This window comes from Neolamprologus brichardi, chromosome 5 (genome assembly GCF_056152115.1).
Source record: "Neolamprologus brichardi isolate AB-2024 chromosome 5, ASM5615211v1, whole genome shotgun sequence".
In the NCBI taxonomy this organism is placed as follows: domain Eukaryota; kingdom Metazoa; phylum Chordata; class Actinopteri; order Cichliformes; family Cichlidae; genus Neolamprologus; species Neolamprologus brichardi.
Window position 1 is genome coordinate 22,588,231 of NC_142108.1, and position 27,950 is coordinate 22,616,180.

Sequence of the window (27,950 nt, forward strand, 5' to 3'; positions counted from 1 at the left end):
TCCAGCAAACCCTTGCTTTCAGAGTTAAATTCATGCTTGTCTTCTGTTTTTTTTTTATTATTATTTTTTATTAAATAATGATGGTGCCCAAGCATTTCAAAAAGGAGACATTATTTGGAAGAACTGAACACGCTTTATTGTGATACAGAAATTCATTGATCTATTTGGCAATTAGTCTCCAATGACTCATCATTGCAGAAAATAATCCCTGGTGCTGATGAAGATGGAGAATTGGATGGGCTCTGAGTGACCAGAGTGAGGTGGAAATGGGGGAGGAGGCAGGATGGAAGAATGAGAGACAGACTGACAAAAGAGCACTGAAATTAAAAGCACATTGGTTGGTGGCTGATTGGCTCATTTAAGGCAGGGAAGATGGTGATTAGAGGATGAAGATGTTAATTTTAGGTTGTGGAGGCTCATTTCCATACAGGGCAAGGATTTCTGTCGCTTGTTTCTCCAGTTTATCCTTTGGACTTTTTAATATTTTCAGAAGTAGATGGCAAAAAAATAAATAGAGGATTTGTGTCTTATTTGGTCTTTAGTTCGTTTTTGACTTTGCAACAAACATCGATCTGTACAAACAAAAAATATTACATTTTTATTTTGTTTTTTTAAGTCAAGTTCTACTTTAATTTTAACTATGTGTTTTAAACACACAGTTTTAGTTCTGTTTAGTTTTGATGTTATAATAACCTTGTTATAACCTGCCGTCCTGGAAATGCCTCCAGGATGTTAACTGTGAAGTTATTTTGAAGCCCCTTATTTAAATGAATGGGGTGGTGATCTATAACTTAACTCTTCAGCAATGGAGTCTTCAATGGTGAGTGTGCATACAGGTCTTTCTGTAGCTCTCCACAAGTGGGTCTTAGCTCTTGGACAACTCTTCTGATCATACTTTTCATTTTTCCATCGGAAATCTGTGAAGGAATCTGATGAAATGGAGTTCTTTCCACTTCCAGATTATGGCCCCAACAGTGCTCACTGGAAGCTCAACAAAAAACAAACGAACAAGAAAACAAACAAAAAAATCCCTGAAGCCACTCATTTTTAGTTTGCCTCGAACAACCGAGTACTTCTAACACTGAGCACTAATACTAGTACTCCACTTTCTAAAACTTACTATATGGTTTATCAATAAGGAATGCTTCAAGCCTCCAAAATCCAAGCTGGGAACTGCCTCCTATTCTACTTTTAAATGTAACCAGGTCTCTTTAACCCTTTAAAACCTGAAGCATGAAATAACTGCCAGAAATCTTTAATTTTTTGATAATGGAGTGTTTGTTGAACCTTTAGACAAAATATATTAAAATACATCACATTTTAATCTGCATATATATGAGTTTTAATTTGTATCACATTTGCTACATAAGCCATATTTTTGCAATTTAGTCATGTGTCATGCAATTTATATCATTTTTTGAGGGTAAAAAAAGTCACGCTGATGATGTAGAAGTCTCAAAAACTCACAAAACACCTGTATCAAATACAGTACGCTGGTCTTGAAAGGGTTAAGGCAAAATAAATCAACATGTTAATTCGTTTTTATATTATTTTCTAACAGTGCGTTAATAAACCTAATATTTTTGTGCGTAAATTTTAATTTACTTTTTCGAACCAGCTTTCTGACTTAACCCATTAAAAGTAATAAAAGTATTCTAAGCAGCACAGATAGTTGGTTTATTTGTTCAAAGTGCTTCTCCCATCTTGCAAGGAGTCCTAAAATAATCATTAGCCATAATGATATGCAGCGCCAGTTCTCAGTAGAAGCAGGACAAATAGTTGGTGTTCACTGTTGTTGCAGGTTTTGTGCAGAGTTCCTGTGAAGGACGATATGCATGCTGCAACACTTGAAGGTTGTTTATGTTTTTATTTTTGCCATTGTACTCAAGAGTAGACAAGGGGACCAGGAAGTGGGACAGCAGCAGATCAGAGCATGAAGCTCCGTTGGTAACACAGGCAAGAGCCAGCCGGAGACAGAAATAAACCTGACAGGCGTTCTTTAGTTCTGCACTCCTCGCTCTGTTCCCTCTCAACTGTGAATATGACACAGCTGAGTCACATAGCGAATGGTGTGTGTGTATGTGTGTCTGTGTGTGTGCAAGACAATTTGTTAATGTGCTGCTCAGTTGTATGTGCGCGTCTCTGTGTGCATGTGTATGCAGCTTTTTCCGATGTGTGTTGAAGCGTGTGTGCATCAACAGTAAAACCTAATAGGATCAGTCAACTTCAATCTTCTGCCTTGACAATACACCAACGCACCTATGCACAGCTCCTCTTTGAAGTGCGTGTGTGTGTGTGTGTCTGTGTGCGTGTAAATGTAAAACCCTGCAGCTTGTCCTCATTCCCTGCTAAAGGCTAAGTAAAACAGATTAAAGTGGTTTATCATCTCGCCATTGTCATCTCTAATATAATCACACCACTCATGATTGAAGAGACAATATAACCAGCGATTTGCGTGACCCACTCATACAACTGTCATTAAATTCTTCAGTCACATTTAAACTACTCGAATAGTGTATTAACAATTTTGTTTTAGGTTCCCAACCCTCTCTTTCTCTTCCTTCCATTTTTCCTCTCCCCATCATTTTCTTCTTTTAGACTTATTAAAGTCTTATTAAACATTTTTCTTATCAACATGCAACAATAAACTGCTGCATATCTCATTTTTTGTGCCACACTAAGCAATCAATATGACTGTGCTTTTTCTTCTCTTTATACACTGGCCATTATTTTTGCATAGCTTGCTCTCCAGTGGACTTCAGCGATGTAGCTGATTTGCGATGCAGCTATAAAACTTCCCTGCTGTAGCACAGCGCTACATTTCTAGGACTCATTCAACTTATTTCTGTCCTCTTTCCTCCTCTGTCCATCTCTCTTCTCATTCCTGTGCATGAAACACAGCAAAACATATCAGTAAGTGGCAATTTATCATTACCTGACATTTTAAACTGTCAATTGTAAATATCAGCGTCAGCCTCAAAGATCCGATATCAGTCGGGCAATAAATATTTTTTAAAAGTAGGATGCATATTTGTGGAGTGTTAAATGTCACAGATATATTTACAGAGAATTTTAAGAAAAAAAACATCTCAGAACAGAATCCGTGAGAGCCTGATTATAAGGTGTGTATTTATTGAGAGACAACATTTGTAAATAGTCCAATATGTACTTAATTATCTGCTACTTCACATTTATTTGAGTCAAGAGGGAAGCAAAGCAACTCTTTGAGGAGGCAAAAGGTTAAAAATTGAAGTCAAATGTGTCGGTTTTCACTGGGAACTTTTGAAAAAGAAACCAACACAATAAGAGTAATATCTTCAGTTCCTTTGTTGGCCACTCCTGATTTTAAAATGCCCTAACAGTACAGCCTGGAACAAATCTAATGTATATCCCATGCACCTCTTCATAACCACTGTATGAGGACAAATTGAGAACTCTTTAACCACTTTAAACAGGGTGGATGGATGGGCTGAGTATTTCAGAAATTGCTAATTTTCTAAGATTTCGCTGCACAACAATTTCTAGGGTTTGCATAGAGTTGGCTGAAAAAAAGAAAAAGTATATGTTGATGCCAGAGGTCAGAGAACAGCCAGACTGCTTTGAGCTAATTAGGAGCCAAACTCAAGTAACGCTATACAACAAAGTAGAGAAGAACATCTTTGACCTGTTAAACACACTAAACCTTGCACATGAGTACAGCAACAGAAGGCCACGCTGGCTGCTACTCCTGTCAGCTAAGAACAGGAAACTGAGTCTGTAATTCACAGAGGGTCACCAAAACTGGATAAGAGAAGACTGGAAAGGATGTTACATGGTCTGATGCGTCTACATTTCTGCTGCAACATTTGGACGGTAGAATCAGAATGAAAGCATGAAACCATCCTGTCTTGTATCAACAGTTCAAGCTGCTGGTGGTGAAATGGTGAAGGGAACATTTTCCTGGCACACTTTTGAGTCCCCTAGTGCCAGCTGAGCATCATTTAAAGACATCTGAGTATTGTTCCTGACCATGCCCATCCACTTTGGTCAGAGTGTGCCCATTTGCTGATTGCTTCTTCCAGCAGTATAATGCACCCTGTCACAAAGCTCAAAATCATCTCAGACTCGTTTCTTGAACATGACAATTAATTCACTGTACTTAAATGACCCTCACAGTCATCCGATCTCAATCCAATAGAACATCTTTGGGATGTGGTGGAATGGGAGGTTTGCATTATGGATGTGGAGTCAGCAAATCTGCAGCCACATGATGAAAAAAGAAATCTGAGTTTTTTAATCTACACCTTGATGAATGAGTTCTGGAGGCAAAAAAGGGATGTCTGGTTATTATTATAATTATTTATTCTGCAAAATTACAGAGAAGGTAGAAAAGCATTGTCTACAAATCCACATAAGGAACGATACTTTTGAAATCTCCAAAAGCCATTGAAGCCTTGGAAAAGAAACTTCAAAATGACTTCTGGGTCAGGAGGTTAAAGAGGAGGGAAGGTCAAAAAGTCACCATAGTCATTTGTGTTCATTTCTCTGGTGAAACTTCAGATATTTTAGATGAGAGGAAACCTTTTAGTGGTGTTGGACGTGAACTCATTACACATTCACACTGTGGAAACTGTGAATCTATGAACACACTTAATGAAAATTGTGCTGCTTTTGCAAGTTTACAACAATAGAGTCATCCATTTTCTCTTCTATTTCCTCTTTTGTCATCACTCAAATGCTCTTTCTGTCACCTCTGTGATAACAATTACAGTGAATATGCATTTGTATTATGAAGATTAAGGAAGAAAAAAATATTATTTGAGCTCCTCTTTCTTGTTTAATCCCTCCTTTGCAATAATCAATCAATTAAGGGAGTCTTTGAATGTGGAAAATATTCAATAACATGCATTGCTGCGTGGTGTAAATTCACTGCTCTATTCATTACAGTTTAGCAGACTTCCTCAAAGTGCAGCAGTGCATTTGTATCCAAACCCATTAGATGATTGAGCTAATATTGTGATGGAGCAGATAATGCCACCCTCAGCTCAATTTTCTTTACTCAAGGCAAAATAAAAGATTTTTTGGATAACAGCACTTAGTTGTAATTGTCCAAAAAGCTTGAATAATATTTCAGTGTTGCTACACCTATTTAATAGCCCCTATCATTGCACATTCTTAGCAAATTTTCAATAGACAGAAATGAGTAAAAAGCATAAAAGAGTGCCAGCTCTTCTTCTTTACACAGGTCTGTTCTGCTTAAAATGTAATGAGAATTTTTTTTGGCAGGACAGGCAAAGGGCAAATACATAAAGGAGGATGTCTACACTAACTTCCATTATACATGATATATGAAGATTACATGCATGCCAAATAACAAGCTGCATTATAAATGATCCTCTCACTGTCTCTCACCAGACTCCAGTGCACAAAAAACTATTGCTGCTGCTGTCAAACGTGTTTTTAATATATTCATCACGTGCATCTAGCACAGTCATGTGCAGCTTCTTTGGTGCTTAGCAGTCACCGTCTCAGTTGTAATTAGGGACCTGTGAAAGAAACTGATGAATGCGTACGCTGGATCAGTGTTTGTCTGCGTTGTTTGTTTGCAAAAAAGAAAGTGTGCACTAGCTAACAGGCTGTGAGATAAATGATGTGTCAGTTTATACACAGATGACTTCATAGATATTGCTGCTGTCATGAGTAATTTGATATATCGATGCTGTCAGATGGAAATCAAATACAAACAAACACTGTGCAATTCCATATTGCTTATATATCACCAGTTCACAACAACAGTCGTCTCAAGGTGCTGTATATTGTAAGGTAAAGACCTCACAAAGACAGCGAGAGTAGGAAAACTATCAGATGATTTTCAGTGAGCAAGCACTTCTGCAAAGTTTAGTGAAAGGAGGAAAGAGTGGAGGAAAATTACTCAGTGCATCATGGGAAGGTCCACAGCAGTTGGAGACTATAGCAACATGACTAAGGGATGGTTCAAGGTGAAATGATCCAGGCCTACTTTCTCACTTTGTGTTATGCACGTGAGCACAGTTGCACTGGAAACTGTTTTCATGCATTAATATTGTTATTTACCCTTAGTAACTAATTAAACAATGCAACTGCTGAAATCTAATGTCAGTTACATAACTTCAGAACTAACAGTTAAGTCCTTCCATCTCACTCGCTTTTTTCAAGCCCTCTCCTCTAAAGAGAAGGTTGAAAAAGTTTATCTTCTATTTCTGGAGGGATCATGGGAATCATGATCATCCGATGGGTTTTGAGAAGTTGACTCTATGTGTGTCTTGACTTTATGTGTAAATCATCCCACACAAAAACCCTTGGCCAAACACAATAACTTCACTATAGTAGAAGTAGAGATTGTCCCTACATCTCAGTGTACCAGTGATTTGTAATTTGTAGGTTTTTAGTTATTTTGTCTAAATACACCACTGCTGAGGTTAAAGCTGGAGCAGCATTGCTGAAAATTGCTTGAGTTTACTCAGATTAATGCACTGAAGATTAAAGTCTGAAGGGTGAAGGAGATGTTAATCAAGAACAGTCTGTACACACAAACATGAGGAGACCCATAATCAAGCCAATACAACTGATTATAACTGATTAAGGGTCAGAGCTCTACTTTATTTTTTGTATCAGTAAGGTCCCTGTTATTAAAAGAAATATGTGATTTCTACTATTAAATAATTGGTTATTAAATAATGGGCAGCTCGTCCAAATTATTGGATTCAATAAGCTACAGAGAAATTAACATATGCTGTTCAGGAAATATACAAAGATAAATATCTATGTATCTAAAGATGTAAGTGATTTATAAATAAGGTTTTTCTGTATTATTTCTCCATTGTTTGTCTGGTTGAAGCCCGGTGATGAATGAATGTGTTAGCAGAGTCAGTGCTCCAAGGAGACATAGCGCTTGTGCCCATTAGTTTTCATTGTGCCATCCTCCTGGCTAATAACACACAGCTCCTGCTCTCTGCTGTGAGGAGTTGCTCCACCAAGGCTGACACTCTGATTTATGAATTAATGAACCATTTGTTATTACGGACAATCTCCCCATTGTTTCTGACCCTCCTGGAGCTTTCTGTGTGTGTGTGTGTGTGTGTGTCTTTGCGTGTGTGTCCGGTGGAGGAGCTAGTGACTTACTAACAAACATAATTAACTTACTGCTAGAGTATAACGTGTGTAGACCCAAATTTATATATATATATATATATATATATATATATATATATATATATATATAATATAACATTTGTAGAAGTGAAAACTAATGATTTGTTTTCATTCCCAAAAGGAGTAAAGGATGGGCAAAGAAGGAAACCATTAAACCTTGCTGTAGATCCAGATCACTTTCTCTCTCACAGTTGACCACTGGATATATATGTGTGTGTGTGTGTGTGTGTGTGTGTGTGTGTGTGTGTGTGTCCAGTCTTCTACCACTTAAAAAAACGTACATGTTAATAATGAAAACCTCTAACCTTAAACAGAAAGGAAGGTTCCTTTATTTGTTTTTATGCTAATATTTTATCACATCAGTACATGCAGAAATACTTACAAAAGGTGATCTCAAGGTATCGTTCATAGAGCAATTTTTCATTTTTCTCTCAAATGTAAATAATATCCCTCTGGCGAAAGGCCTTTAATGTAAGCTGCCTGACATAGCCTTTCTCTGACACATGCACCATTTTCCTTTCCCATATTCTCAGCTTTACTTTGATTTCCTTTTATTCGTCCTTAGTAGCAAATAGGAGATGAGAGCAGCCTTCCCTCATGATAGATAGCTATCGCTTCTGCCTGTTCTAATTCACACTGCTCCAAATAGCCGGCAGTGGGTCGCAGCCCAGATTGCTGTAATTCCCTTCTCCATAATGAGTTAGTGTCATGGAAAGCAACTGGACACGTAGAGTTTCACCAAAGAAACTAGAATGTACTCTGGTGCAGGAAACTGTACAAGAAAACCTGAAACCAACAAGAAAAAAGGAAAGCATTCACTACAAACATGACTACATCTGGGCTATATTTACATATATATCTTACTTACTTACTATATTTTACTTAGACAGATGTTACTTTTATGCATCTTGCCTGGAGAGGTACCTGGAAAGTAGCTGGATTATAGTCAGGTTCAAGATCTGATCGCAGGATCCATCCCAGTATCTGTGGCAGAAGTAATAATTATATCTTTATACACGTTGTGAAGTTTAACATTTGCATACACAGAAAATACAATTGACTGTAAATCAGCAAATAATGTTGGTACAACAACAGGTAGCACAAACATTTAAAAAATGCACAGGTGGATTTCTTTTTTTCTTTTTCTTTTATATTTGGAGCATGTGAAACAGCCGTCCCGTGTGTGGAAGAAGCACACAATCTGTGTTAGTTAAATCGCTGTGTCATGTCAAGGACTTAAATAAGTAATAAAGATAAGAACTCTGTGTTAGCACTGTGCAATGTAAGAAGTACTCTGGAGAGGTCTCAGTGTCCTCTGCTAAAAAGTTGGTCTGAGAAGAAGATGCAAAGTCAATATAGAGGGTTTTTTTTAATCGTGCTTTCCCAGTTAATATGTGACTGGACTGCATTTTTATTTCCTATCCCACATATTAATACAGTGTCTCACATTTTCATTCAGTGTTTTTCTTGTTTCATTCTGCATGACAGACATTTTTCTGTAGCCTGGCCTAGAGCAGGGCGATATGACCAAAAATATTTATCACGATATACATTTGAAAATTTGCGATAATGATATAACTGACGATATAATTGACACTAGACAAAATACTTTACAACTCCACAACTTTATTAGTGCAAAAAGCCCCATCAATGTATTTTCACTTAAACAAGCAGCTGTTTTTTATGTGCATTAAAGTTTTATAAAAATGTAACAGTGCAAATTCCTTGCTGACAGTTTAACCAAAAGGCATTTCCAGTGGAAATTGGCCGACATATCCTCAGCATAACCATGTATAATATCCACAAAACTTAAAAAGAGGTTATACACACACAGTACAGTAATATTATGTTGAAGCGCAGTACGTATCACTCACCTGCCTACGATAGCCGTAATGCTCCGACAATCCATCAAGCGGTGCGTGTTCGTAGCTTAGCAAAGTTGTACTAAAACATTTGACAGATTTTCGAGCGCCGTGTACGACATAAAATCGTTTTGAGGTCAGTAAACACAACCAGAATTCATACATAAGGCACACAGGATTATAAGGGGCTCTGTCGATTTTCACAAAAATCAAAGGATTGATTTTAAGTGTGCCATATTTTCCAAAAAACACGGTAATAACGACGGCCCGCTAGCATGCGCTACCAAAAATAGAGGTTCATCCGTTTCATTTAACGATCCGCTTTTGCTCTTCTCATTCTGCGTCGCCGCCATGTGCGTATGTAAACATAGGCACTGCGCATGCGCGTTTTACCCATATTCTATCGCGATATTTCATTTTCCTATCGTTGCCCAAAATGACACCGGTATTACCGTGAACGGTATGATATAGCCTAGCCCTAGCCTGGCCTTTATCCACTGGCTATGCACAAGTAAGGAACAGCTTGTGCTGTGCTGGTTAACCTGTCAGCATCTCTGCTGCCAATGTTACTCCCCAAAATTATGTTGTAAATGTTGTTGAAATTTGATGAATGCCATCATAAGGACTACTTAAAACTGTGGGGTTGGGATAATTTTTAAAGATATGATTAATTTTTCTAAAGGATAAATATGAAACAAGCTGTGTCAGTTGCACATTTTAGGTTGGATCAAATTTTTAGATATAATAAAATATCAAATTTCTGGTTTTTCAGATTTCCTTTTAGCACTTGTAAAGGGTCTGATGTGCTGAAAGGGCACTGTCTTCAGTGTCTTCTGCTTTGCCACACATTTATTATTTATTTATTATCCCTTTTTTTTATCCAGGTGAAAAGTCTAATTGAGATTTAAATTTAACTTCTTGGCCGTTTAGAATAAACAAATGCCGGAAGTCCTGACACTTCTTTGAAAGCAACACAAGCTAGTTGGTTTGTTTTTCTGATCAAGTAATTAAGAGTGTTTCTGCAAAATTTCTAATGCTTTTGGATACATTTATAGCCTTTGGATATCTTGTCTATATGTAAATGCTAAATGAGAATGATTGCAGCATTCATACACAGAAGTCCATTTTATAATAAATCTAAAATTATCTACATTTAACATCAAAATTGGTGGACTTGCTTTTTTTTCTTTCTAAAACAATCAATCCAGAATCCAAGAAACTTAAACTGAACCACAGCTGTACCTTTATCCTGATTTTATTGTATTTTGGCCATTTTTATAAAGAACATATCAACAGTGTTCACAGGATTTACCGTAAGCCATGTTCTAATGTGGCTCATTTCACAAAAGCATGGAAGCAGTAACCTCCTTTATGTGTTAATATATGCAGTATATTTAGTTTAAATAAAAATTCATGGAAATGTACAGCATCCTGAATTACTTTTCACACTGTTTCTGCATGATTTGCTGCTGCTGATAGGATGCCCCTCATCAAGAGGCAGTGTTATTCATTGCTGTTTTTTTTCTATTATGGAATGAATAATGAAGACTAGATGTTAATGTCCTCAGCAGGCCATGCCGTCCTCAGCTCCTTCTCAGCCTGTGTTTAAAATAGATCCCTTAGAAATAGCTACAGAAAAGATAAACTGCTCTGACAAAGCTGAATGTGTGTGCATGTGTGTGTGCCTGTGTTTGCATTTCTTTTCACCAGTGCATACATGTGCACGAGTAAATTCATGTGTTTCAGTCTCCTCCACTGGCTTTGTCTTCATCCATAATTAAGTTTATATAAATCAGCCTGTCAGTCACAGCTGTAATGTGAAGCTCTGAATGACATTTTAATGACTGCAGGACTATTCTAGGGTCAGGCTGACCTAACAGGTAGGCACTTTCATCACTCATATTTAGTATTTCATTATTCTTCTACTATACCCTTCCTTCCATTTTTCGACTTTCATCTCTTGGTCTTTCCTTTTCTTGACACAGTGTATTTTTAGATACTTGCATGGAATATAAATGTCTTTTTTTTAAAGGACAGACATTATTTAATAAAGCACCGGAACATAGTGACCAGCCAATAGCTGGTGCACTCGTTCAGTTTTGCTCTACAAGTCCTCTGAAAGTAGAATGAAACGAAGATCAAATAAACATAAAATGGGCATATTTCTTCTGTAGTGGCTAAAAGAATAAAGATGCAAATAATTATACAGAGTTTTTAAATGACAAATCACTTTGACACGTACAGGCCAGAAGCTTCAAATAATGAAATGGCTGCTGAATAATACAATGGCTCTTGTTCAAAAGAGTAACTATTGCTATAGTAATCAGTAATAAATGACTAATTACTCTTTTAGGCCACTCAGCATTTGGCTCAAGGTTAGTACAGAAGAACTCATGAAGGGAGCAATCAATTAATAGATGAACTAAACATTATAGGGAATCCTCTCCCAGTTGGCAAAGTATTAATATTTTTGTCTAAAAGTCGGTGCCGTGCTGACTGAGCTGTTCCCCAAGATGGAAAACAAAAGTCCTTCTAATTAATTTTCCTCAAAGTCAGAAAAATATCGCAAAAGATGCCAACAGCAGTGAATAACATCACTCCTTTTATTCTAATTGTTGTAAATTCACTTACAAAAATTCACTTACAAAAATAACTTAGAAGTAACACACAAGAAACATGGAGGATATTAAATAGTATAATCAAAAAGGGCTCAAAAAATAAGAATTATCCAGATTATTTTAAAAAAGATAAAGATATTGTGCTTGATAAAACTAAAGACATTGCAAATGAATTTAATGATTTCTTTGTAAATGTTGGCTTTAATTTAGCAAAAGAAATTCCAGAGTCAAGAAATAATAACGACCTAAATAAACATATTACTCAGAAAGTGTCCTCCATGTTTATTGGTGCTGTAACTCATAGAGAAATAATTAACATTGTGAAGACATTTAAAAATAAAAAGTCCACTGACTGTTTTGGTATTGACATGATATTAGTTAAAAGTATTATAGAATATATAGTGCAACCTTTCGCATACATTTGTAATCTGTCCTTTCAAACTGGTGTATTTCCCTCACAAATGAAAATAGCAAAAGTTATTCCAATCCATAAAAACGGAGAGAGAAGTCAGTTTACCAATTATAGGCCAATATCACTGCTCGCACAGTTCTCAAAAATTTTAGAAAAGTTATTTGTTAATAGACTTGATAAATATATTGAGAAGCATAATCTCCTAAGTGATAACCAATATGGCTTTAGAGTGAAAAGGTCCACTTCGATGGCAGTGATGGAACTTGTAGAAGGGATATCTAATGCTATAGATAATAAGGAATATACTGTTGGTGTTTTTATAGACTTAAAAAAGGCGTTTGATACGATTGATCATTCTATATTAATGAATAAACTAGAGAGATATGGCATAAGAGGGTTAGCATACAAGTGGATGAAAAGTTACCTGGATGACAGATATCAATATGTCGAATTCAATAATGTAAAATCTAAGCAGTTGAAGGTAACTTGTGGTGTTCCTCAGGGCTCTGTGCTGGGCCCTAAATTATTTATATTATACATAAATGACATATGTAGCATTTCCAAACTGTTAAAATGTGTATTGTTTGCTGATGATACCACTCTGTATTGCTCAGGTAAAAACCTAGAACAGCTTCTGACTACAGCGGAAAAGGAGTTAAATATATTAAAAAACTGGTTTGATGTAAATAAGTTATCATTAAATATAAAGAAAACAAAATTGATTATTTTTGGCACTAGACAAATGAAAAATGTATCTAAAATCAGGGTTAATGGAATTGAAATTGAAAGAGTGTACGAAAATAAATTTCTTGGAGTGATAATTGATGATAAGCTGAGTTGGAAGTCTCATATAAACCATGTGAAAACAAAAATGTCAAAAACCATTGCTATTCTCTATAAAACAAAGCATGTCCTGAACAAAAAATCATTATACACACTCTATTGTACTCTGTTGCTTCCATATATGACTTACTGTCTGGAGATATGGGGTAATGCATATAAAACGAACACTCTTCCTATTTTCAAGTTGCAAAAAAGAGCTATAAGAATTATAAACCAATCAAACTATATAGAACCAACTAACATTTTGTTTATTAATCTGAATACCCTGAAATTTTATGATTTAGTTGAATATAAAATGGCACAGATAATGTATAAAGCACAAAATAACTTGCTTTGCCCCAGTACTCAGAAGCTGTTCAAAGTCAGAGAGAGTCAATATGACTTAAGGGGAACAGATTTCTTTAAAAAAAACAAGATAAGGACAAATATAAAGCAGAGATGTGTTTCTGTTAGAGGAGTTAACCTGTGGAATAGTTATGACAGTGATTTAAAAAGGTGTAGTTCATTTTCCTTGTTTAAAAATATGTTTAAAAATAGAGTATTAGAAAAATATATATATCAAGAATGAAAAGAGCAAAAAAAAAAACAAAAACAAAAAACAGAAAACCTCTTGATTCTTTTGCTTTGATGTAGTTACTTACTAAGGTGGTGGTGTTTTTTCTTGTTTGTTTGTTTGTTTGTTTTGTTTTTGCTTTGTTTGCCTTCTCTCACCCCAACCGGTCGCAGCAGATGGCCGCCCCTCCCTGAGCCGGGTTCTGCCGGAGGTTTCTTCCTGTTAAAAGGGAGTTTTTCCTTCCCACTGTCGCCAAAGTGCTTGCTCATAGGGGGTCATATGATTGTTGGGCTTTTCTCTCTGTATCTATGAAGCGCCTTGAGGCGACATTTGTTGTGATTTGGCGCTATATAAATGAAATTGAATTGAATTGAATTTTATTATTTGCTTCGAGCCCTGTGTACAGGAGCTGCATGCTAAAAGATCTTTTGTTTAAAGGGTTGGCGTTGGCGTAATAAGCAAATGCTTCAGCCAATACCTTTTGATTAGCCTTGTCTCATGCTTTCTTGCTTTGTGGTAAATCTTTGTTCTGTCTTCACTGAGATATTTGAATGCTAATCAATCAATAAACATATCAAACTTCTAAACTGCTTTGATCACTGAAAAAAACCTAAAGAGATTTTACCAAGCCATATGCCCAATATTCCAGGGAGATTCATTTGTTTAGGATTATACAATCACTTGAACCTATAACTGAAATCATTTATGTTTAGATGGTGAAACAGTGACTTCATGTTTGGCCAGGCCACAGCCACATTTGGAGGTTTCCAAAAGAAGATGACGCACGATGACAGACTGTGACAGAATGACCAAAACAATAACACCAGTCAAGGGACAAATGTTGGTGTCACATCGCCCTGGCTGGTGCTTATTTTTAGATTGAGAGCAGCCTGTTGATAGGATGCTGTAGTTTGAAACCACCATGTTTTAAGCACCATGTTTATTATGTCATTTGTCTGGACTCAGACCTTCCACCATAAGGCTTGGCTCTAAATTAGAGCAAAGATGAGCTGGTATGTAACGTCATCCAGGATATCAGGATGTGAAGTAAATTTGGCAGTAATCAACAAACACGGAGGTCGCAGGAAGTTCTAAAATAAAAATCAGCTGTTCATCACTGGGCAACTCCACTGGTGGAGTCCAGACTTACATAAACTTTAGTCTTTGGGCCTGAAATGTGATGCCAACATGGAAGTGCCTTCAAGCTGCAATCTTTCTAACAGCCAGTATGGCTTTTTGTTGCAAAAAGAAATACAGTTATAAAAAAGTCTATAGAAAAATGTGCCTGCAAGTCACTTGAATTTTGTGTTTGTGTGTTTAATGTCCCAGTTGTTGGTTTCAGGTGTTATTGAACACATAATGAAGTTATTTATGTAAATTATGTAAAGGCTGGGACTACTTTGTGATTGACATCATGCTACCAAAAAATCATGCAAGTGCCCTGAGATTCTCAGACACTTTGCCTTTACACCAACTGCCAAAATGTTGATGTCAAAGCTTTGAAGCAGGACTTCAAGGGCATTGGCTACCTTGTACTTTTCCCAAGCAAAACCATACACCTTCCCTACACCCCACTGGCTGCGCATGCCCTGCACCTTGAGAAAGCTAAGAGCTTCCGTTTGGCTCAGGATCTCAACTTCTCTCTCTTGTGCTTGCTATTACACTCTTTCAGCAGAGCACAATAGAGTTCATGATTTGATGATTTTTGGTGGCTTAAATAGGGAAACACTGACATGTTGTCCATTTATAAATGTTAATTGCACAACTGATGAGTCATTTGGTATCACTACAAGCACAGGGCCACCTCTTTAAGTAGTGTGGTTCTCTTAACTGGAACTGGGCAAAGAACACAGGGATCACACCAGACAACAAACTGGACTTGGAGCTCAAACAAGCTTAGAAACGTTATGGGTGATTGTGAGCATATCTTTAGTCTTAAATTGGAGTCCTTTCAGACACAAGCACACTTTTCTAACCGCTAAACACAGTTGTTGTGGCATTATCTGAGCTAAATTCAACTACACTCCAAATACACAAAAACAAAGTGTACTGTGATGCTTTAGATTTAGCGAGCCTGAGCAAAATGAAGTGGTGGTGATGGTCACACACACAGAACATACAGAATCACATGTACTCAGCTCTTTGCCAATGAAAAAGCAAACAATGGCATGTTTTCCTATTTCATCTTTCTTTTTTGGAAGGCTTGACATCAGTGCAATGTGTGCCTTTCATTGACATATTAACATTTTTCCACCTTAGAGTTGCAAGAATGAGAAGTTGTTTAGTGCAGCTGCAAAGTTACTGGATGTCCTTTAATAAAGGACACAGAATGTGTAATAATTTCCCATCAGTCATTTTTGTCAGATAAGGTCTAATGTAAAAAAAAAAAAATTCCTTTTACCTCCTGTCATATTCATATGTTTGATTCATTAACCCGCAATGTTAAAAAACATCAAATGTTAAATTTGATGCAAATTTGACTGCGTGATACAAATTCAGGCAGCACTTTAATCAGAATTACTTTTTATAGCCAAATAACTTGGAGAAAGGCCTTACTCCATCCTTTAGTAATCATAATAATGTTCATGGCTGACATTTGTGTTAATTGGGTCAGTGTCAGAATATCACAGTCTATATGAATATAGCCACACACAGAGATACGAGTCTCAGCAAGCAGTAGAGCCGGTGTCATATTTCTTTAGCTGTACATCCTCATCCAGATGGAGAAGGTGTTGTTCATGTAAATGCGTCAATGTGAGTAATCTTCATGAAACAATGAAGTGAGCAGTGGTGGTGACAAGGTGTGAATCTGCTGTGAGTGTTTAACGCTTTTTGTCTGTGTGTGTGTGTGTGTCTGTGTGTGTGCATGTGCGCATGACTGCAGGATGATGAAACTGGACAGCTGGATTCGGTTCATACCAGCTCCCTGCCTTTGTCTCCTTTTCTATTCAAACAATCAGTGCAAAACATGTTACACGATCAGAAAACAAACACTCTGCAGCAACAATGCTTCCATGTGCAAAATTAGACAGATATTTAGATGTGTGTTTTCATAGTTCTTGTGGAGTTTGTTATAAAGAAAAATAACAAAAATTATTTGGCGCCCTTTCAAAAACAAGAAGACATGAAAAATAGGTCAAATTTGTCACTACAGACAAGCTTTGGCTAATATGTCTATTGTAACGCTTGCATGGCCATTTGAGCATCATAAAATTACTGAAAACAAATACAAACATTACAAAAGCCAAACATTACAAAACAGACAGGAGAAAAAAAAAACACTACAAATAAGATGAAACTAACCTGAATTGAAATCAGAACTTACAAATGTAATAATAAAAAATACAAAGATATTATAGCCAACAATGCATAATAACTAACTGGCATGGACAACTGACTAGCCTGCCCAGAGCTTGGAGTTTTATCAAGAATAAACCAGGATAATTAAACTATAGTGCTGCTTTCCCCTGGCTCATGTACTCTAAGTGTTTAAACACTTAAATGAGCTGCATTTCACTCTTTATCATTACTTTTAAAATTTTCACTGGCCCATTACTACACATTTATAACATATAAGTGACTTAAGGCTGATTTTACTTCCTTAAGCCAATTTAAAAAACACAAAATCCCTTTGTTATGCACGTATGCAATATAAAAAAAATGGTCAATGTCATATATGACACTGTCTTTCCTGATTTTATTCTCCTCAACTTTATTTTCACACATATTATATTGGAAGCTCAGACTGAATAGAAAGAGGCACTCTGAAGTATTTTTGTGATCCAACACTGGCCTGCTGTGGCTACGAATGACACTGCATTCACTTTATCTTGAAAAGAAAATAGGCCTTATTCATACAGCCAACCATTTATCCATTCATCTATTTTCTTAACCGCTTATCCAATTCAGGTTTTTTTTTCTTTTGGGGGTGGAGGTGGGGTGGGCGCTGGAGTTACATTTGGTAACAGACAATAAAAGGAAATACAGAGGTCCACAGATGTAGTGACATAGAGAGGGTCGGTAAGAGGAGGATGCTAAGAACAGGGTAAGATGGAGATGGATGATCCAAATCAGATTTGAGAGGCATTTTATAAATGAAAGGATTCGTTTTTCACGGATTTCAGTTATAATCAAGCGACACCATAAAATAAATTACAGGTGTTTTATAAACAATTATTTAAACTATGAGCTTTTAGCCTTTTGTTGTATTTGTGTTTATGCTGTGTGATCTATGCAGACCTCTTTATGACAGCTGCAGGTTGTTGCTTTCAATTTTTGTATTATATCATCCTTTGTATCAATCTACAATACATATGATATCACTGACCTCATTTCAAGCCAGTAGTGAAGCTCTCACTTTCCACATGGGAACTGATTAGCAGCTATGTGTTTTTATTTATTTAATTAACAAATATATACAACTCCACCCCCACCCCCACAATGCCACTGTTACACAACAGGAAAAGCATGAATATGAAATAATCAGCCTACAATACAAATCTTCTGGCTTAAATGTAAAATATGATTTTTTTGATAGTTAATAGAAAGTCAGTAAGATCCAGTAACTGCAAGCGATGACAGACAGGACTCCCATGAAACTTCTTAACTTTGAGGTTTGTGGTTGAAGCAACTACCAATTACAGCACTTACTACTTTAGATTCAGCACCGTTTAATGGACTTAAGTGTAGACAGGGCTTAACTGATCCGTATAGAATGAGGCTCAATCATATGTTGCATGTTTAGTCATTTGATGAAGCGGTCACTGATGGGAACATGAAAAGCTGGTGGCTAGGTGACACTGGTTGTTTACATGGAAATACAGCTCAGTTCAACTGGCGTGAAGGTGACTAATTTTGTTTAGCCTTTGAGTAAGCTACACTTGTGCAATAACAAAATTAAGACGGGGTAAAAATAGCTTTGCGAAACTGGACCCTGGTTCTGTGTCTGCTGGAACACTCTTGAGACGCAGACTCTTTGGACTACATATAGTAAAGTAGGTCTACAGCAGATGACCTTATAACACTGTTAATCTTCACAGTACAAACACTTATGACAATATGTTAAAGTGGAAAAAATGATAACTTTAATTCAGTGTGTATCACATTCAGACAACAACTCCGTATTTTCCTTGCTTAAAGCCGAACACTAAACATTGTTCAAAGCGTATAAAACATTTGATCTGTGCTTCTTATTATTTGAAATGTAATACAAAAATAATTTTCTTTCGATTTAAAAACAAAAAATCTGTACAAAGTTGAAACATATGATAAATCATTACACAATTTAGGACACTTGCATAATCTTTTGACTTTTTATGCTAATTTCAGCTGTGTTCCAGTGAAATCAGTAAAAACTTCAATGCAGTAAAAGCAGGTGCAGCTTATTGTACTGTTTCACCTGAGAAAATGTTTTAAAATCACCCTTTTTGACTGTCGTGTTTATTATAGCTGTTAACAGGACTGATTTGCAGTGACAGTTTCCCACAACTTATCTGTTGACCTTCAACGACTGATGACGTCAGCTTCTGTCTTCCTATCGTTTAGCGCCATCTTTTGGCAGGTAGCACACACAGAGGACCTTGACAAGCAGAAAGTGAGCAAAACAAAACAATTGTGAGTTTAGGCACCAGTTTCAGTTTCTAGGCCACCAGTTGCCAACTATTTAATGGCAATTACACACCCTTATCTGGTTTTGACATGACAGATCAAAAAAACAAGCATGCAAAAAAAAAAAACCCCTCACCCACACAAGCGCAGACATATTGCCTGCTTTCTCACAAAACTTTAACAAATTTACAAATATGAAACTGTGTGCAGTCAGTGGTCCTAGCACTGGGCCACACAGGTTGTTTGGCTTATCTGTAGCAGGGACTTCTTCCACCACACAGCCGCGCTGAAGCTGAGGGTGGAATGGGTAACGGCACTGCTTTGATCTGCCTCCTCAGCCTGCACACAAACCCAGTATGGAACACTGGACTGAACTGGGAGAGGAGGTGCACACGCAGTCAATCACACACACACATTTACAGAAAGGAAAAAAAAGAGGAAAGCTAGAGAAGAAAAATAAGACAAAAGAAAGAGTGAATAAAGTTAACTATTTGTAAAACAAAAAGATTTTCTGTATAAGAAAAATGCTGTTAATTGTAGTCACATGTGGCAAGTGTGACCAAACTTAATGTGGAACAAAGACACTGGAATCTGTAAAGGATATGTTGCAAATATAAATACATTGGATTTTACTGTATTTTACTGGGGTTACAGTCAGAGATATACATAGAACACTTCTTTTTGAGCCACACAGAGGGAATATAACAATATCTATATACAGCTTTCCTTGTTGGGTATAGCATAGGCAGCATTGATCTCAGCCTTACTTTCTTCATTTGCATTAGAAAAGTGTGTGTTCTGCACTCCTGACCTTTGCAAACTAGAGCAAAATTTGGGAGATTATCTCAACATGTGGGACAGAGAACAACAATGACGACGATGACAACAACAGTAATAATAATGGTCTCACTGCGCAGTTGGATAAAAAGTGGGACAGCTGCCCATTCTACACGTGGCACCTGCTCAGTGTGACAATAGCGGAATAAAGTTATAAAAATGAATAAGGTCCGGAAATGAATGCCTTCTTGCTTGAATTAATGCAGTAAATGCAGTAATGCAGCTTTAGTTCTCTGAATTAAACTGCGATACTTGCGGTTTTAAAGTCAGTTAATAAATTGGATAAATTCAGAGTTATAGGGCATAGCTTCCTTAAAACAACAACAACAACAACGATATTGTGGGTTTAACCTGTACTGTTTGCCTTATAGCTGTAATATTAAAGTATTGGATGCTTGTTTTAATATGAACTCACAATAACCTGTTAATGCGAAGGTCTGACACTGTAAACTTTTGTTGCGTTGCATTTACTAAAACAGAAAAACAAGACAGAATACGCCGCATCAGTAAGGCTGAAATTTCGTGAAGAAATGAGCCATCAGAAACAGAAAAAATGATGTAAATATATATATAAATATAGTTTATGTTTAAAAACCTACCTCTGATCTGCCGTTGCACTGTACGGAGATGCGGGGGATGGAAAAGTCTGGAAAAGCAGACGGGCAATATAAAGGACAGAGGAACTGCTAGCGTCCTCATTCGGGTTGCCAGGTTTGCACTTCACTCTCCTGCACGTATGAGTGCTTATTCGTATTTATTTGGATAAATCAAATTTACAGTTATAATTACAAGGACAATGACAATAAAAAATATTTAATTTTTGAATGTGTACCATGGATTTTAAAATAAGTTGGACAATAAATATTGCTTCTTCTCCTTCTTTTATTTACGCACTTTAAAGGTTGCTACAGCAGATCATCTGCCTTCATCTCTCCCTATCTCTACCATCCTACCCTTTCACATCAACGCTCTGCATATCCTCCTCCACTGCATCCATGAAGCTTCTCTGTGTTCTCCCTCTTTATCTCCTTCCTGGCAGCTCCATACTGACTTCATTTCCACTATCCCTCTTCATCACATGTCCAGACCGTCTCAGTCTTACCTCTCCAACTTTCCAAACTGCATCACCTCAGCCTCTGACATACTCATTTCTAATCCTGTCCATCCTGGTCATTCCCATCTTCAGCTCTGTCACCAGCTCCAAACCATCGATCGCAACAAATCTCACGACCATCTTGTAGACTTCCCTTTCACTCTTGCTTGATATCTTTCTGTCACAAATGCTGCTCAACCTGGCTTGCACTTTATTCTTCGCCTTTTGATCCAATGTTTTCCTTGGTCAACCCCAGGTATGCAAACTCATCTACCTTTACTATCTCTGCTCCTTGCAGCTCCTTGCAGCTTCACTGTCTCCCTCTCATTTAGATATTTACATATTCTAACTTTCCTTCCACTTCTCTCAAGAGCATACTTCCACCTCTCCAGGCTCTCTTCCTGCTCCCTACTCTCACTACAGATCAAAGATGCAAAGATCGTAGTAAATAGGGTTTCCTGCCTAACCTCCACTGTAAACCTGTCCCTCACCACTGAAAACAAGCAGATCCCTGATGTAATCTCACCCCCACCTTGCCTATAGCTGTAACAACATAAATAATTAAAATGCAATTAAGTAATGTAACCCTATCCTTCTTCCATCGTTATGTTTACAGTCTCATCCAGGAGGCGTGCTTTGTGTTATGTAAAAACGCGTTTTTTTGCAGACCTGGCAACCTCCGCACCGGTTCGGTCATTCGACGCAGACTCAAACATCATGGCGGACGAAGTTGAGCAGGTTGGTGTAACTGCCTTCAATTCTGCTGTTGTTCTTTTAACAGCGTGTATGTAATTATCCCAGTGGTGAAGAGGAGACAGTTTTACCCGTGTACTTGACGTAACGAGCTTATTGTGTTACTTTGTTCGTAACTGATGTGGTAAAAGCGCGGAAGGGCCTGTCAAAAGCTAGCTGATTTAGCATGTCTAGCGTGTAAATGCTAGACATGCTAGACACAGTAGGATTTGCAACACTGTTCTTTAGGCAGAGCAGAGCGTGTTAGCGCAGGATTACCGCTAATGTATGTCCACGTTTAATTTTCTTTATCTGTTTTTAGTCTAAAGTTGGGTTAGTTAGGTCTGTAGCGTCTGGGTTGCAGTTCACAACTATTTGGGCTAAACATGAAACAACTCACTGAAAACTCAGTTAACTCATGGAACACGACGTTTCTTCACTTTGCCTCAAATATTTAGGCTGTTCACTCCAAAACTGCTCGAAACGTCTGCATTTAATTCTGGCCTATGTCATTTAGAAATGATAATCACTCGATTATTCTTGTCACAGAAAATGCTAACTTGAGAAGAGACCTATACATGGGGGTATTTGTTGTGTTTTTAATCTGTATTAAAGTAAATTCATATTATTTTTGGTTCGGGCATAAGGAGTTTGCAAAGAAAGCGAGTGGGCAGAACAAGCAATAGGTCATTGCATCTCAGCTGTGCCTGCTGCTCGACCATATTAGAAAATATTCCACGTTTCATTTTACATTATTATGAAATGCGACAGTTTCCGAATGTTATATAGTTGGGTTTTTTTTTGTTTTTTGTTTTTTTTATTAGTGTGTGCTCCAATATAGGATTTTTTCATATTTATTTAGCCAGTGCTCAGGCATTTTTTGATGTCTGATGACATGGGCCAATTTACAGATATGGTAGGGAAGACTAGTGAAAGTTTCCAGCTTTTATTTTTATACATTGTTTTATTTTTGGATATTCATGTACAAGTGTTGCCTCCGATTTTGAAGTACGGAAGACAAAAAATTGGATGGACAGAACATTTAAAAAAAAAAGTAACTTACATGTAGTTAAAGTTTTAAATACATGTAGCTAAAATTACACAGCAATCATTAAATGTCCAAACTTTAGACCGTAACATCTTTAAGTAAATCAGGGATGATCTCACAGAAAATGTTCTAAGGCAGTTGAATGTTAATATCCTGTTGATATGTCAAGCATACATGTTAGGGTTGGGCGATATGGCCTAAAACTCATATCTCGATATTCTTTAGCTGGATGGCGATATACGATATATACCTCGATATATTTTTTAATGTTGTTTTTGTGCATAACAAAACGCTCACAATTGTGCAGTCAAAATGTAAATTAAAAGACGCTGAGCATAATAACAAAGACCGACAGATTTTGCAGCTGCTCTGTTCCCAAGTTCTACTGCGTGACTGACAGCCTTGAGTTTGAAATCTGCTTCGTAACCGTGTCTCTTACAGCCATTTGTGGTCCTTGTACGCACACAATACGGTAATATTACGTTGAAGCACAGTATGCATCACTCCGCGAGGCTCCAGACTACGGTAGCCAAAATGTTCCAACAATCCATCAAGCGGTGTGGCTTCATAGTTTACCAAAGTCGTACTAAAGCATTTTTGACAGATTGCTGAGCGCCGTGTACCACATAAAAGCGGTTTGCAGTCAGTAAGCACAACCAGAATTCATACATAAGGCGCACTGTCGATTTTTTTTTATAGGTTATAGTCCGAAAAATACGGTATACGAGTTTTGTAAGGTAGTTTGTTTCGGGGCAGGAGGCTGGGAGACTTTGCGGTCTGGGATACAGCGCACAGTTTCACATACTCTTCATTTTGCACTTTATGGCGCTGTTGTAAATGGTGAAAATACTGGTAGTGCTAGCTGCACGGCCTCAACACGCCCCACTAACGGGGCGATCCACGGTAACTCGTTAACGGAGATTTGCCGCGTTAATACAGTTATGGCGTTAACGTCATTTTAACGAGAGTAACACTGCAGCACTAAAATAGTAATCTCCAAATGTTTTCTTTTTACCGACCAGCTCCTCTTTGATAGCTGCCGTGTCCATCTTGTCGTTACCTGCAGGTGAAGCGATGGGGGAGGGGGAGTTGTGTTCAGTGAAGCAGAGAGGCGAGGCAGAGTAACAGACAAAAGTGGAGAGAGAGGCAAACTTGTGGTTTATATATATAGTATAATTATAATGTAACATAGACTATGTCGATATAAACAATATTGTCACATCTCTTATCTTGTATTAAAAATATATCGATATATTTAAAAACTCGATATATCGCCCAGTCCTAATACATGTATCATTTTTTTCTGTGTGCTGCAGCAACCAACTACAAACACAGTTGAGGAGCCACTTGATCTGATCAGGCTCAGTCTAGATGAGCGAATCTACGTCAAGATGAGGAATGACCGCGAGCTCAGAGGCCGACTTCATGTGAGTCTTGTACTGGGTTTTATTGTTGTTGTTGCTGTTTTTTTGTTGTTTGAGTGCTGCAGGTGTGACCCTGGCTGCTCGGAAGACTTTTTAAAAACAAGCACTTCAATTTCTTTTGGAGTGTTTTTGTTCTCTTTTACTTTGCACTCTTATTTGTTCTTGTTTGTCCCAGGCTTACGATCAGCACTTGAACATGATCCTTGGTGATGTGGAGGAGACGGTGACGACAGTGGAGATCGATGAGGAGACTTATGAAGAACTCTACAAGGTGCCACATCATTTTCTTTCCAGTCCCAATCCCCTTTTGGTTTAAGGTGCTGGTGGTCTATTGTGGCATTGGTCTGAGTTTAACCTGTTTCACCTTTTAAAACCGTTAATGTGTCATTCAGATAACAGACAGTACTTAATGGATAATATTTCACTGACTATTTGTTATATCATGGGCTCAAAAATGCAGTCTGTACGCTGCTCTGTTTTAACAAGGGTTAACATTACTGAGAAAATCACAGGGATCATCTTAACAACAAAAATGTAATTAAAGCAAATGCATATTTTAATTTTTAAATAAAATATATTTAGTCTTTGTTGTTAAACACATTTATTGGAAGCTATGTGTATACAATATTTTAAGGGAGTGAAATATTTTAAGTGTGAATCTTTGTTTCATTTCAGTCTACCAAGAGAAACATCCCCATGCTGTTTGTGAGAGGTGACGGCGTTGTCCTTGTAGCTCCACCTCTCAGGGTGGGCTAACTTCGATTACATCCTGGTGTGCAGCAGGGTTTGCTCCAGTACAATTTCAGCCCACAGAAGAGATAAAATCTCTTTTTTTGTCAACATCAACCACTCACATGAGACAAATTATTAATTTTTGTTTTGTTGTCAGATGTAAAACATGTCGATGAAAAAAAAGAGAGAACTTTTGTAAGCCAGTGTTTAATAGGTGTTATTTTGGCAAGTTGCCATTTTTCAAGCCGCATTTTCATTTAACAGGATATTTAGGCTATTTCAGAACATTAGATCAGGTAAAAAGTCCATTTTAAGTTCCAAAGCTAAGAATACTCATTATGTTTAAACATAATCGCATAATTTTAGTTATCTGTGACTGTATGTGCTCTTTGTCTAAAAAGACTCACCAAACGTAACGCTGAGCGATATGTATGATTCTTAAGTTTATAATTTTGTCAACTGTACCGTTGGTTTGTTCCGAGCAAAAGTCTGTCAGTTTACTCCAAACAGAAGATCTGTGAATATGGTTTGTTTGTTTTTTTGGTTTCTGTCATAACATTTTAGTTGAATATTTTATATTTTTGTAGTACTGTGGAGGATGTGGGAGTAAATCACACACAGATGTGTCAATGTGTGCAAAGATTTTTCAGTTTGGTCTTGTAAAGTTAAATAAAAAAATAAAAGTAATTGGAAAATGTATTGATTGTCGTGTAAATAAGCTGAAATTTGTTGGCAGCTGTGACTCAGGAGGTAGTGGGTTGTTAACTGGTTGGTGGTTTGAATCAGCCAGCACATCAAACTATTCTTGGGCAAGATACCAAACCCCAAATTGCCCCAGGTTCATTGGTTAGAGTGGGTGGTAAAAAGTGACTGAAGGTATGTAACTAAGTGCTAAGGGAACGTGTGTGAATGAGTGAATATGGCTTGTAGTTTGAAATGCTTTTAAGTACACAGAGTAGAAAAGCTGTTTGCAAGTAAAACTCAATTTAGCAGACGGTATACAATTTTTATACTGCAATATGTTGTTGATACAATCCAGTTTGTTGCTGTAGGTGTTATTTCTGTCGTTATGCAGTTATATAACATTTTAAATTGCAAATGCACCACTGCATAAGCAGCATTCTAATGTAACATCGGAGCAGAACTATTACATACTGTCAGGATTGTTGTATTGTTGCATTGTAACCACTAGATGTCAGTGTACATCTAAAAAAAGAACCTTCAGTTTAACAGGCTAGCAAGGATGAAGGTGATCTCTGCATGAAAACTAAATGGGCTGTTGGTTTTTTACCACAGACTGACATTTTAGTTGTTTTAAAAAAGTGTAACTGAAGTCCTTAGATGTGATCACACTCACAACTAGATTACTGCAGTACTTAGGATTACATTAACAACAATGTTAGCAAGTTTAGAACGTTTCACTTGTGATACAATGGAAATAATTTGTCTAATCATTTTTTCTACAAATATCTGGATGCAGAATAAGTCTGGGCTGTGTTCTCAAAAGCAGGAGCTTATTAAGACTGAGGGAAAATCTGGATTTTATGTTCCATTAAAAGAGCTAACATAAAACAGTTACCAGGGTAACAGACTGAGAACCTAACATCCACAAAAACTGTTTCTCCCCTCCTGCTGCACCTGATCCAGCTGACTGACTGAACTTCCCCGTTCATGCAGTCGATGTCAAAGACCATACTATGTGTGCAAAGAACATAATGTCTTTGCACATATAAAATCCTTTTTAAATATAATAAGATATTTAGATTCAGTCAAGTCAAGTCTAGCGGCTTTATTGTCATTTCAACCATGTGCAGTGCTACAGTACACAGTGAAGTCTGTCATCTATCAGAGATGACAACCACTGGAATAATTTTCACTTCAGTTCAAAAAGTCTGAATGTACTCTTAACAACATTTTATGGTGTAACTCTGCTGATCCACATGTTGAAATCTAAAATTGGCAAGTTTGAATCTTCAAATCACCATAGTTACGCCCATCTGGATCAGCTGGTGAGCACAATGAGGGTCATGTTGTTTGACTTTTCATTCAGTACCATCAGGCCGACCCTCCTGGGTGATAAGCTGACAGCGATGCAGGTTGATGCCTCTCTCGTGTCTTGGATTGTTGATTACCTGACAGGAAGACCACAATACGTGCGTCTTTAACATTGTGTGTCTGACAAGGTGATCAGAAACACAGGGGCACCACAAGGGACTGTCCTCTCCCCTTTCCTCTTCACCCTCTATACCACAGACTTCAGCTACTTCACAGAGACCTGCCATCTTCAGAAGTTTTCTGATGACTCTGCGGTGGTTGGATGCATCAGTGAGGGTAATGAGACAGAGTACCAGGCTGTGGTTGACTCCTTAGTCACATGGTGTGAGCAGAATCATCTGCAGCTCAATGTGACAAAGACCAAGGAGATGACTTTCGGAGGACTAGGAAACTGCTGACCCTTGTATCAATCCAGGGGGTACACACTGACAATAAACTGGACTGGGTGAAAAACACCAGAGTCGGGAAGGGCCAGAGTTGTCTCTATTTTCTGAGGTGGCTGACATCTTTTAACATCTGTTGGTAAATGTTCAGGATTTTTTATGATTCTGTGGCCAGCGCCATCCTCTGTGCTGTTGCATGCTGGGGCAGCAGGCTGAGGGTCACAGATGCCAACAAACTCAATAAACTGATCTGCGAGGCCAGTAATGTCGTGAGGATGGAGCTGGACTCTCTTAAGGTGGAGTAGACCTCCCACATACTCCCATAATGTGCTGGCCAGTCACAGGAGCACGTTCAGTGAGAGACTGAGATTACCCAAATGATTTTCTGAGAGATGACACAGAAAATCATCTCTCTGTACAACTCCCCCATCTAATGCACAGTACACAGTGCAGCAGTTGCACACCGTTAATATTTGCACATTGTCTATAGAGAAATAAAGGTTTAAAAAAAGGGGGCACTTCAATTTCAACTTATATATTTAATTTGGGTTTTATACTGGGATATTTATAATTGAGCTATT

The 27,950-nt window shown here is 37.5% G+C and overlaps 1 protein-coding gene across 1 annotated transcript; it reads left to right on the forward strand.

The window, feature by feature from the left end:
- Nucleotides 1–21,629: 21,629 nt before the first annotated feature.
- Nucleotides 21,630–25,630, forward strand: lsm3 (LSM3 homolog, U6 small nuclear RNA and mRNA degradation associated). Its single transcript, XM_006783014.3, has 4 exons — nucleotides 21,630–21,733; nucleotides 24,092–24,202; nucleotides 24,375–24,470; nucleotides 24,875–25,630. Exons 1-4 carry the CDS (start codon nucleotides 21,713–21,715, stop codon nucleotides 24,953–24,955), a joined length of 309 nt encoding a protein of 102 aa, XP_006783077.1. The 5' UTR covers nucleotides 21,630–21,712; the 3' UTR covers nucleotides 24,956–25,630.
- The last annotated feature ends 2,320 nt before the right edge of the window (nucleotides 25,631–27,950 follow it).

Excerpts from the sequence above, each read along its gene's own strand:
- lsm3 (XM_006783014.3), top strand. The coding sequence starts at position 21,713 with ATGGCGGACGAAGTTGAGCAG. Across the intron at positions 21,734-24,091 it reads TGGCGGACGAAGTTGAGCAG|CAACCAACTACAAACACAGT; the intron begins GTTGGTGTAACT and ends TGTGTGCTGCAG. Across the intron at positions 24,203-24,374 it reads AGCTCAGAGGCCGACTTCAT|GCTTACGATCAGCACTTGAA; the intron begins GTGAGTCTTGTA and ends TGTTTGTCCCAG.